The 12,628-nt window shown below is 44.9% G+C and overlaps 1 protein-coding gene across 6 annotated transcripts in view; it reads right to left on the reverse strand.

Annotated features, from left to right (window-relative positions):
• PIP4K2A (phosphatidylinositol-5-phosphate 4-kinase type 2 alpha) overlaps positions 1–12,628 on the reverse strand; it is a 190,582-nt gene that overhangs the window by 52,438 nt on the left and 125,516 nt on the right. The window contains exon 1 of one of the 6 annotated variants that reach the window (XM_081163279.1): positions 8,618–9,049. The exons of the other annotated variants lie outside the window; for them this stretch is intronic. Within the exon in view, the coding sequence (XP_081019405.1) occupies positions 8,618–8,758 (141 nt within the window). The 5' untranslated portion in view covers positions 8,759–9,049. Of the gene's footprint in view, positions 1–8,617; positions 9,050–12,628 lie in introns of those variants that run through there. 6 annotated transcript variants of the gene reach the window in all.

The following is a 12,628-nucleotide window of genomic DNA, read 5'->3' on the forward strand; positions in this document are numbered from 1 at the left end:
GGGGCCAAGTTAACCATCAGCTCTGCAGGTGAAAGTTCAGAACACCTTGAATACAGTGGTGCAATTACCTCAGGTTAAGAACTTAATTCGTTCCGGAGGTCCATTCTTAACCTGAAACTGTTCTTAATCTGAAGACCACTTTAGCTAATGGGGCCTCCTGCTGCCACCGCACCACCGCTGCACGATTTCTGGTCTCATCCTGAAGCAAAGTTCTTAACCCAAGGTAAGATTTCTGGGTTAGCAGAGTCTGTAACCTGAAGCGTATGTAACCTGAAGGGTATGTAACCCAAGGTACCACGGTACATCCTAAAGCTGCAAGTATATATGGCATGAGGCATTATCACCTGCGCTAAAGGAAAAGCAAGGCATAAGACTATCTAAAGCCATACAGAGCAGCATCATTACAAGAGAACAAACAGCTCCTTTTCTCTATCAAGTTGGAAGATAGAGGTAGAAAGAAAGTTGTCCCAGAGATCCAATATAGACAACCCTCTCTTATCTTTTAGGGAGTTGGACAACATAGGAAGGCAAGCACCACAGGGCTCATGATCTTATCTTTGCACTACCATCCCTCCAAGATGCCCTGTATCCATTTGGACTCATTCTATATTTAAAGAATCACTGCCATGCATGAATATTTTGGGAATTTGTGTTATTCTCCTATAAGGTCACACATCTTGCAAGTTCCTTTACTTAGTAAGAAGAGTGGATCTGGTTCTTGTAAATGAGTCACATTTTAGAAAGAGAGAGATAGTCTGATCTGCCTACTTAAGATGTCCTATGGGTTTGCAGATGCTACCACAGTAACTATAGCAACCGCTGGTTTGAATAGTTTGCGTTAAATGTTTAAAGTGCAATCTTTCAACTTTTTCCACCATCTTATCTGCTCTAAGTATAAAATGTGTAACCTTTAGTGCTGTAGCTTTCCCTCAAACATGAAGACCACTTATGTAATGCCAAGCCATCTTAATCAAGCAGGTAGTTACCACTCAACAAAGATTGGCCTTTGTACCAGAGGGCTGGAAAACAGCAAATGTAACACTAGTTTTTAAAGATTAGGGGACCAGAATCCAGGAAGGTGCAGGTCAATTTGCTTAATATCTGTTTCGTGTAGATTGGGGACTATGTTAAAGATAACATGAATTGTGGTATAGCCAAGCCTACACAAGAATTAGTCTTAACGAAAAAGAATCAACATGGCTTCTCCAAAGGCAAGTCCTGTCTTATGAACATTTTAGCATTTATGGGAAGTGTGTCAGGCATATGGACAGGTGTGAGCCAGTGGACATCATATACTTAAATGTTCAAATAGCTTCTGAGAGAAGCTCTCAAAGGCTCCTGAAAAAACTTAGCATTCATACGATAAGAGAACAAGTCCTCCTATGAACTGATAACTCGTATCTCAAGTTAGGGTTAGCAGCAAAGTGACTCAAGTTTGCAAACACCAAATTATTCAGAGTGGCAGCAGAAAGGGATTCAAGGGCTCCTTTCGGAGCTCTCGGCAAACTGAGTGAATTGGGCAATAAATTGGCAGGTATTGTAGAATGCATTGACTTATTATATCATACCTGACATCTTAACTGTGTCTTCAATGTTCCATTATGACTGACAGTTAGCATTACTAAATGCATAATGCATCGAATGATTTCAATCCTGTTTTGGATGGCCCAGCTTTTATGATATTGGCAGTCACTGCAATAGCTTTTAGAAATTCAGAACAAGCCAGTCCTGGAGTTCTACACATCAGATTTCCATTGAGAAGAATGCAAATCAGATCTATAGCCCCGTAATCTAGCCAACATGGCATGAGAGAAGATCTTCCTACAGTTTGGCCTGAAAGACGTATTCTCCCCCCCCCCCCATTAAGAATGTAAAAAGAGCCTTCTGGATCCGGCCAGTGGCTCATCTCACCCAGCTGCATCATGTTGTCCCAGTGGCCAACCAGATGCCTGTGGGAAGCTGGCAAGCAGGATCTGAGTGCAAAAACCTTCTTCCCTCCTGTGGTTTCCTGCAATTTGCTTATAACTTTCAACCATGGAGGCAGAGCATAGCCATTATGGGTAGGTAATAGCCAACAATAGCCTAATCCTTCGTGGATTTGTCTAATCCTCTTTTAAAGCCATCCAAGTTGGTGGCCATCACTGCCTCCTGTGGGAGCAAATTCCAAAGTTTAACTATGTGCTGCATTTTATTTTTTTTTTGGTCTGTTCTCCTATCTACTTTCTCCACACCAGGCATAATTTTATATACCTCTATCATATCACTTCTTAATTGCCTTTCCTCTAAACTAAAATGCCCAAATGCTGCCATCTCTCCTCATAGGGGAGCTGTTCCACACCCTTGATCAATTTTCTCACTCAGTTAAGTCAGAGCACTTTGAAGATTGTCGGATGCTTGCATGTCCTCACATCTTCAGGGCTAAACCCAAAGTTAGTCAACACGTAGACTGGGGTTTTATGGGAGAGCAGCGGGTAAGTCACATTGTGCTAGAGTTGCACTAAGTACTCTAAGGCCTTGGTCTCGAACAGCAGGGACAGTCTATGCTTTACATGCAGGACTCCCTGATCCTGAATGGGGTAACTGTGCCCCTGAAGGACCAGGTGCGCAGCCTGTGAGTCCTTTTGGACTCACAGCTGTCCATGGAGACGCAGGTTAATTCTGTGTCCAGGACAGCTATTTACCAGCTCCACCTGGTACGCAGGCTGAGACCCTACCTGCCCGCAGACTGTCTCGGCAGAGTGAATGCTCTGGTTATCTCCCGCTTGGACTACTGCAATGCGGTCTACGTGGGGTTACTTTTGAAGGTGACTTGGAAACTGCAATTAATCCAGAATGCAGCAGCTAGACTGGCGACTGGGAGTGGCCGCTGAGACCATATAACACTGGTCCTGAAAGATCTTCATTGGCTCCCAGTACATTTCCGAGCACAAAAGTCCACTGAGGTCTAGCTCCAAGGGCCTTCTGGCGGTTCCCTCGCTGCGAGAAGTGAAGTTACAGGGAACCAGGCAGAGGGCCTTCTCGGTAGTGGTGCCTGCCCTGTGGAATGGCCTCCCAGCAGATGTCAAGGCAACAAACAACTATTTTACTTTTAAAAGACAACTGAAGGCGGCCCTGTGTTTTAATGTCTGATGCTGTATTGTTTTTAATATTCGGTTGGAAGCCACCCAGAGTGGCTGCAGAAACTCAGCCAGATGGGCGGGGTATAAATAAATTATTATTATTAATTATTATACATAACATTTCACTATAGATGGCTCCATTCTCCATCCCAACCCCAGATGGGGCTGGCAAGAGGCCTTAAAAGGGCTTAAGACATAGCATTACTGGGAGAGGTCCTCCCCATTCTCCAGCATTACAAACCTGGGGCCACATAAAACCCTCAAACCAAAGCAAAGAGCCAATCTAAAAGTTAGGTCTACCTACACTTATGTTACAAATGAATTCTAACCTTTTTCATTCTTATATTCAATTTTGAAGCCAAGGCTGTTTTCATAGCCTCCTAAAAATAAAAGTCTATTAGTGATGCTGTCAGCATCTGAAATTAATGGGCTTGGAACAAAAGATTATCTATCTTGTAATGCCCAGCTGTATTCTGAGGAAAGCATCCTTACCCTGAAATTCTTCTTCTTGCTCAAAATGGAAAGTCAATATTGTTTTGGCCTTGCGCCAATCTGCACTTGCATGATCTGCATATCTATCAGGCTAGGTGCTCCATGAGCTAGTAGTAGCTGCTGGTGAAAGCTCAGAAGCTTCTTTTAAGCACTCACTGCTCAAGTGTCGGAGTGTGTGTGTGTGGGGGGGTAAATTACAAATTACTTTTGCTCCAAGCCATTTGGTCAAGCATTTCTAAGCAGAAAAGTTAGCTCTACCCCCAAGAGATTATAGCATGAAAATGTGATCATACCAGTGCTAGTAATATATATATATATATATATATATATATATGCTTTCGTAGATTTTCACGGGTACAGGAATGTAGGTTTTGGTGTCTTCGGGTGTCTTCCCGTGTAAGAGTTGGGGTGTCTAGGCGACGTTTCGACGAGGTCTCACTCGTCATCTTCAGGCTGGTGCTTTCGGCTTCTTGTTACTAGAACAGAACTCTGTTCTAGTAACAAGAAGCCGAAAGCACCAGCCTGAAGATGACGAGTGAGACCTCGTCGAAACGTCGCCTAGACACCCCAACTCTTACACGGGAAGACACCCGAAGACACCAAAACCTATATATATATATATATATATATATATATATATATTAAAAAGGGCAAAAACTCATTAACTAGCAACAATAGCACTATATTTTTAAGAAGTTGCTGTTTTTTGTTTTTGAAAATGAAGGCAAAGAAGAGTTTTCTATTATTTATTATTATTATTATTATTATTATTATTATTATTATTATTATTATTATTATTATTATATGGTCCTTACTCATGGGGAAAGCTGCTTGTTAGAAACACTGTTCACAGAAAGCTTTTTCATTCCCGGACAAGAAATTCCACAGATGTTCACTATGATATGAAACAGGATCGTGGGGATTATAAAAATGTTGCAATCAGTTCTTAGCAAAGGCAGAAGAGACTCTGCTCTACCCACTTTCCAAGTAGCAATTTTCTGTGCCAAATGGGATGAGTGAGAGGACTCCTCTCCACCCAAGATACTCTGCACAGGTTCCAAGGAAGCTGTAGACAAACACAGAACACAGTTATGTACTATGCAAAGCCTACACACACAAATGGCGAATGCATTCCTATAACTCCTAGTATTTACCATATTTTTCACTTTATAGGACGCACTTTTTCCCTTCTAAAAAGTAAGGGAAAATGTGTGTGCATCCTATGGAGCGAATGCAGGCTGCGCGACTAAGCCCAAAGCCAGAACAGGGAGACAGAGCGCTGCACAGTGCTCCGTCTCGCTGTTCTAGCTTGGGGTTAGCTGCTCAAAGCCTCTGCAGGGCAGTGGGGTGCCTACACCCCCTGCCTGGCAGAGGCTAGAAAGGCTGTCCCCGAAGCCAGAACAGCAAGAGGCTATCCCAGAAGCCAGATTCCTCTTGCTGTTCTGGCTTCTGGGGTTCAGAATTTTTTTCTTCTTGTTTCCTCCCCCCCAAACTAGGTGCATTTTATCGTCCGGTGTGTCCTATAGAGTGAAAAATACAGTACTTTCCCTTATGCCCAGGACTAGACAAAGGTGCAGGAATCTAACATTACCTACAAAAGGTATAGAATCTGTAGGGGAGGGGAGACGAGCCATAACATATTTGCCCAAGGTTGGCATCTAAAAATATAAAAAGCTCAAACTGGATTAGGAATTTGAAATATATTTTTCCAGCATTGCCTATAACGCTTTGGTCATTTAAAAGAACCGTCATTCCAAGACACGCACTTACAAAATAAGAGTACGTAAAACCGTATTTTCTTTTCTTCTACAAGTTTAGTTAAGAGCATGTTTCTGCAATTTCTTTAATTCTAAACATACTCTGGTTTTTCTTCAGATTTTACACTTTTCACACTTTAATTCTACATTTGTGGTTTCAATGTATTCAGTATGACTTCAACATTAGTATCTTACAAAAGCTGCTCAGTCTGGTAGAGTTTAAAAAGAAGTTAAAGCTATGAGGGAGACAACCTAACGATTGCTAATCTTTATTAATGACTTTTAAATTCCTTTTTCAAATTAATTTACCTTATCTTTTACAAGTCTAGCCCTATGGCCCCATTCTTAGCAGATCAGGCTGCTTCTAAGTTAACACATGTTCCAAGTAGTCTATTAAGTTATGTATTTAGAAGTACTGCATCTAGAAAAATTATTTTGCCACTGCAAGACTTGAAGTTAAAAAACATGGTGAAAACTCTGCACTAAAAGTTACAGTTCAACATATCCTGCAGCTTCTCATCCTACAAGACAAATCTGTTACAATTATTTTAATGTCAAAGTCATCAACCCATGGCATTTACTACCTCAATCAATAGAAAACAAGTCTGATTACATTATCAATTATTCTGAGATAACCCCTGAACTTGCCTTCATCTCTTGAAGATGTAAACAAATCAGAGGTTAAAAGAGAACTGAAGAGTCAACAACCCATCTCTCTCATTTATCATAAGGCGGACGCCACAGGTGACGCATGGCTTTCACAGTTCCACAAGCCCAAGCCTAGATTGCTACCAAAGGGTCTGTGGCTCAGAAGTGTGAAATTATTTCTTGTATACAAAAGAGGTTCTTGGGTGATGAGTCCTAGGACAGTGACCGAAGATGGACACATTTGTGTAAATATACCCACATGCAATGCTCTGATGCTGTGCTTGGTTTTCATATTTTAAGACAAAGTTTCCACATAGAATCACTCTTCCTTGGATGAAAAGCTTTAGTTAAAACGATCTTCACTTGCTGTTGGGGAAATATGAAGACGGAGAGCCATTACACAGTTTAGCACAACTTCCAATATATCTAGATGCCAAGAATAAGTCTGAGAAATGAGAAGTCTAGTAACTCTGCTTCAGGATACTCGTTAGTCAACTTCCCCCTAACACAGATACGTTTCCCAAGAAAGATAGTATTATGCTGTTTCTGGATAAAGAGGATGATTAGTCACCAAACCACAAACCTTACCTCAAGAAGCAGCATAGCACCACTGCAAGAGAACAGGGGGAATAGCTATGAAAGTTATCATTAACATCTTAAAGTTGCATACAAACCTGCACTTGTGCAAAGGACAATGCCTGTGCAGTGGTGGATATTTCCCATATATGTACAACAATGCATTTGCAAAACAATTCTCAACCACACAAGTGTATTTGCAAAACAATGCACTTTTCAAGAAAGAGAGGGGAAGTGTGTAGGCAGCAGAGAGGATTTGGAAGTAGCTAGGTTTGAAGATCAAAAGGCAGCCCGATTTAGCTTCTGGTAAAAGCTGCCAATATAGCCACACAAGTTCAGTGGGAGAAATTCATGGTCAGTTTGTTTTAAGTAACTGCAGTAACTGAAAGTAACAAGACAGCAAAGGTTTCTGTCCAGGCAAAGTAGGGAGAGTCAGCAAATTGCAAATATCAGAAGTTCACAGAACGTAGTGCAGATTGTGCTCCTCCCGCCCCCTTCCCCAAGCTCAAGGGCAGTTTGCAGCAGCACCTTGAACAGAAAACCTTGCAGGTCTCGTCTGAACACACTTGCATAACTGAAGTATCACCACTTTAACCAGGTGAACACAACCCTAACAAGGTAAGACATTACACATGTTTTTTACTTGACAAGTCAACACCCCTTTCCCTGTTTAAAGGCTTTTATACATAGTGCAATCCAAGCTTCAAGCATCTTAAGTCCTACTACAAAGTACATCCTAGAGCAGCCAACATTGAAACCAGACATGCGTAGCCATCAGAACTAGTTATTTTCAAAGCTTGCTCATAAATAATATTTGGCTGAAGTCACAAGGTCCTCTCATTGCCAATATTCAAGCTGATATGCTACAACTCTGCCAAAAGCCAGTAGCCAAGTCTCACATTTCTGTTCTCCTTGATCTGATCAGATCAACACGGCACAGGTAGAAGCGCCGCTACCAACAGAGAAGCAGAACACTGCAGTACTCCAAGGCAGCAGCATGCCTCTAGCTTCCTTACCGTAGCAGTGTTTTATCTCAGACATCATTAATCGTCCTGCCTCCCAGCTACACAATACTGATTATGTGGGGGTGGGGGGGGGGAGATGGTTTGCTGTGCATGTATAACAGATCCCAGCACTTCTGCAGCCTGACATATTTTTTACCACTACTCAGCAAAATGCATCCAACCTGGACAGCAGCAAAGCCATTAGCCCAGTGGCAAAACACACACAGCTCCTATACCATTAATCTAACGCTGCCCAACTGTCAACCATCCCCAAGACACACTTAAATAAGAGTAGCGTTTGTTTAGCAGATTCCCACCCCCAAGCCCATTTCAGGGCAAGAAGTACAATCAGCTAGCACAGTGAATATAAGAACAGTATTGCTTTGAGGTCCATTTAGTTGCCACAGCAAACAGCGATAGCAGTTACCAAGTACTGGGATGCCCATAGCCCTATACACAAGGTTGTGTGTGCATGCGACAGAGAAAGGTGCACAAAGAGAAAAGAATATAAGGCAGGGTGTACGGCACACCCATGGCTTTTGCCACCCCAAGGGCAGTACACCTCTGAACTCAAGTGCCCAAGGGCACATTCCTACCCCACAGGCAGAGAAGCACACAGCCTACCCCACAGGTGAAGACATTTCATCTTTCCCCTTTCTAACTACACTAGCCAGTCCCCTTCCTCACTAGAAGCTACTGGCAGGAATCCCCTATAAAACAGAGAAAGGGGGTGGGAGAGATGGGTGGATTAAAAAGAGAAAGTGTGTATATGTGTGGGGGGGGGGGTTGCAAGTACGTGCTCCCTTTCAGAACTGCTAAATGGGGAGGTAGATAGAGCTATGGGGAAGGTACTGATCCGGAGTATGGGAAGCGAGGGGGCACAGAGAGAGGCCCCGCATTGACAGGAGGAGGAAGGAGGAGAGGGGTGGAGGGAGGAGGCGGAGGTTGCGGCGGAGACGAAGGGGCCTCCGCCGGGCCAGCAAAGCAACCACCCCCCGCCCTAGGAAGCGCCGGCTCTTACCGAGTGGTTCACCCCCCACATGAGGACGCTGAGCAGCGGGTCGCTGGCCCGGAAGAGCTTGACTTTCTGGGCCACGAAATGCTTCTTCTTGGTCTTGGTCTTGCTGGCCATAACGGACACGATGTTGCCCGGGGCCGCCATGGGAGACGCCGAGGAAGCAGACGCGAGAGGAGCAGGGCAGAGAAGGAGGGACGGCGATGCTCCCGCCGCCGACACAGGAGGAGGTGGAGCAGGGACCGGCAGGGCAGGGAGGAGAGACGGAGCGCGGCTGTGGCTGCGCGGCGGGCGCTAGCGCGGTTGCGGCAGGAGGGAAGCGGCGGGCTCGTCCCTGGCGTTGCTGCTGCTGGTGCCGCAGCTGCTGCTGCTGCTGCTACCGCCGCGAGACGCTGCCAAGCGCATCCTGGCCGGGCCGCCTGCGCCGCCGCCGCTCGCTGAAATGGCCCCGCGCGCCGCCTCCGCCTCCTCAGGCCACGCCCTCTACCCTCCTAAGGGGGGGGAGGCCGCCGACGCCACTGCCTCCAGCCCACTCCTTTGGCCCCGCCCACAGAGGCATCGCGCTCCCAGCGGCGGAGTTGCGAGGCGAGGTTGCGGCCGAGCCAAGGCTTCTTGCCTACTAAGGAGCATGCGCGGCACTTCTGGGCATGCGCGGCGGCCGAATGTGAAGCCGCCTTTCCCCCTTTTTCACCAACTCCTTTTCCCCCTTTTGCCCGACGCCTCGTTCCGAGCGTTCTTCTGCTAACTTCAGACAAGTTGGTTGGATTGTAGGTGGCGGGACATTGACTGGTTAAAGTCTCTCCTGACGAGCAATGGAAAACCGGTGTTGGTTGGTGGGTTCTCCCGGTTTTTAAATTGTTCTGAAGACACGTTTTGCTGTTGTAAACTGCTTTCGATATTTTTTTTTCATGGGAGATAGGTCTGGGTCCGGGGAAATGATCGAATAAATGGTCTTCTGCTTCTCGTCCCGATTATCACATCAAGTAGATTGGACAAATGTAATTTTAAAGTTGTTTGAAAACTGTTTTCAATATTGTGTTATGTTTACCAGATTTTTTTTCAATGAATCCGGGGACACTTTTCTTTTTCTTTTTTTTTTGAAGCTGAGTAGCAACAGGAAGTCAGTAGTGGGGATGGTGAGGCAAAGACCCTGGGCCCAAACACACATGCATATTGTATAAAGGTGCAAAGCCCTTCTTTTGCACCCTGTGAAACATAAATGCGCAGAGTTTTTAAAAAACTGAGCAATGGCCACCCGCCCGCAACTTCCGAGCCTCCCCCAATCAGTCAAAACAAAGGGGGAAGGGGGCAGGAGATCTATACCGCCGGACATCATATGGGGACTTCCAGTGAGGAAAAATGGTGGGCGCCATGGCAGCAAGCAGCTCCTGAAATCAGCCAGAGCCAACTGCGCTACCAGGCTGGCGCCAGGCCGCTGAGGCTGCCACTGCCACATTTCCTGGGGACAGATTTGCAATTCTTGGGACATTCCGGGGACAGAATTTGTCTGGTGACAGATTTGCAAATCCGGGGGCTATCCCTGGGAACCAGGGATATCTAGTAACCCTATGTTACTTTAGGGACTTTAGGGTGAAGGGCAGGTGGGTACGTACGTACATAAGTAATGTAAGTGAACACATTAACAAATCTCCTTAAAATGCCTTTTAAAATATTAAGTTGCAACCCAACCCTATCCTGGATAAACCTTAACATATAACAGTTGTTTTTATTGCATGGAAATGGAGGATCTTCTTTTTGAATTACAGCCTATCCTGTTCTGCACACTGGGTAGAACAAAATTGGACCTTGAGGCTTTGCTGCCAGAGGCAGAGAAGCAACTGGTGCCTCCTGCCTCCCATGTACCCAAGGCCAGTCAAGTTCTTTTTGGCATCTGATGCAACAAATCTCACAGATACTTGACAAGAAAAATACAATAATAATAAATTATATAACTATCACTTTACTGCCCTCTCGTGACACTCAAAATCAGTTCCCTGAGGCAGCTGCTATGCCTAATAGAAGAGTTGGCTAGAGCAAAGATAACATTGATACTAAATTTCACTGTGCCAGCAGAATGAGATGCTACACTGTTGTAATGAATTTATATTAGAGTTGCAACACAAATGCTGCTAGCATGCTCTCTGCACTGGTGGGATTCTGCCAATGCAAGGGGGAAATTTTGCAAGGTGGGTGTAGTGGGGAAAGGGCCACATTTATTTAGTTCAAGTCTCATGCTGGCTTGAGTCAGGGCCTAACTACTTCTGAGGTTAATTACGTGGATGCAATTAACACAGGTCTTTTGAGCCCAGAGACCACTAGGAAGATTAGCTCTTTATTAGCTCTCTGAAACTGCTGCCTGCATTTTAGGGCAGTGGTGGCTAACCTGTGATGTTGTTGGGACCACAGCTCTCTCTCACCATTCCCAACTACTAGCCATGTTGGCTGGGGGCTATGGGAGTTGGAGTCCAACAACATCTGGAGGACCACAAGTTCCCCATCCCCGCTTTAAGGGAAGCTTCTACAGTGGTACCTCGGGTTAAGTACTTAATTCGTTCCGGAGGTCCGTACTTAAGCTGAAACTGTTCTTAACCTGAAGCACCACTTTAGCTAATGGGGCCTCCTGCTGCTGCTGCGCCGCCGGAGCACAATTTCTGTTCTCATCCTGAAGCAAAGTTCTTAACCTGAAGCACTATTTCTGGGTTAGCAGAGTCTGTAACCTGAACCATATGTAACCTGAAGCATATGTAACCCGAGGTACCACTGTATTCATGCCAGTGGGAGCTTCCTTTGAAATGCAAAGAGCAGCTTCAGAAAGGAGATTTTTCTTGTGACTGGCAAGGAGAGAAATGTGCAAATCACATTTACCGTAGTTTGACCCTTACCCTGTGTTGATGGTGTAATCTGTTACATCTGTGAAACCGGTGTTGTAAGTAAAGACACTCCCACTGGAGTTAATGGAGAATCTCATAACCTGATAGAAGGAATGGGGTGCAGAAGGAAGATGAACTGCTGAGATCAGCCCCAAGCTACTTTTCTTTGCATGGAGAGAAATGTGTGGGTATCTTGCATCTCTGATGGCCACAGTGCTCAGCAATGACACCAGCAGGTAAATGCACATAATGTAACCAAACTTGCCCTCAACCATTGTGCAGATCATTTTGCACCCATTCAGGTTACTGAACATATAAGAGCATATAAGGAAGCAAACAGAAACATTAGAGAGGGGGGGGGGATGAGCGTGCATAGAGAAAGCTCCACCCGCTGCAGCAGTAGTGCCAGATAAGGAACTGAAACAGGCACCACCTCATAGAAGAAGAAACTTTATCCCAGGTTTGGAGCAACTGTGGTTGGCTTTTAGCAACGCCAACATCCTTGTGGGAAGAGATACCAATCAACATGATGGTCTGAGTCACTAAATTTGGTCTGTGAACATCTAGCAGGCTGAATCAGTGCACTGGTTACCTACAAGAGCACTCAAGGACCCCCAAAACGAGGCTGCCCTTTGTTTAACTGGGTTGTTCACAGTTATGGCTGCATGCTGCTTGGCTCTTCCCACTGCATAGAAGCATAAGAAACTAGTAACACTTGCTAGGGTCTTCATCATTGCATCACCTTTGCATTCATTCCGTCCTGAAGAACTCCTTATTTGGCTAGGTCAGTGCACTTTCCCATGTTAAAAATGAGCTCCCACATCCCGGCCTCAGATTTTGCTTGGCCTCTGATGCTGGTGCTAGTTTTCTTTCTCTTTGTCTTGAGAATGCAGCGCCAGCTTCTCAGTTTGGGGCTTATGCCAGAAAAGCATTTTTCATCCTGAGGAATCTTTATATTGTTCATCAGAGATGTTCTTCCCACACCTAATGCATTCCAGGCCATGCCTGTTTTTAGTTACTATTGTTTCTTGTTACAAATTCCCTTCTTTTAGAAATCTGCTATGGCTGCATATCCTACATGTTACTCGGAAGTAAATGCCATTGAAATCAGTGGCACATACTTTCAAGTAAACATGGTTAGGATGCG

The sequence above is a fragment of the Podarcis bocagei genome (assembly GCF_964188305.1).
Source record: "Podarcis bocagei genome assembly, chromosome: 12".
In the NCBI taxonomy this organism is placed as follows: Eukaryota; Metazoa; Chordata; class Lepidosauria; order Squamata; family Lacertidae; genus Podarcis; species Podarcis bocagei.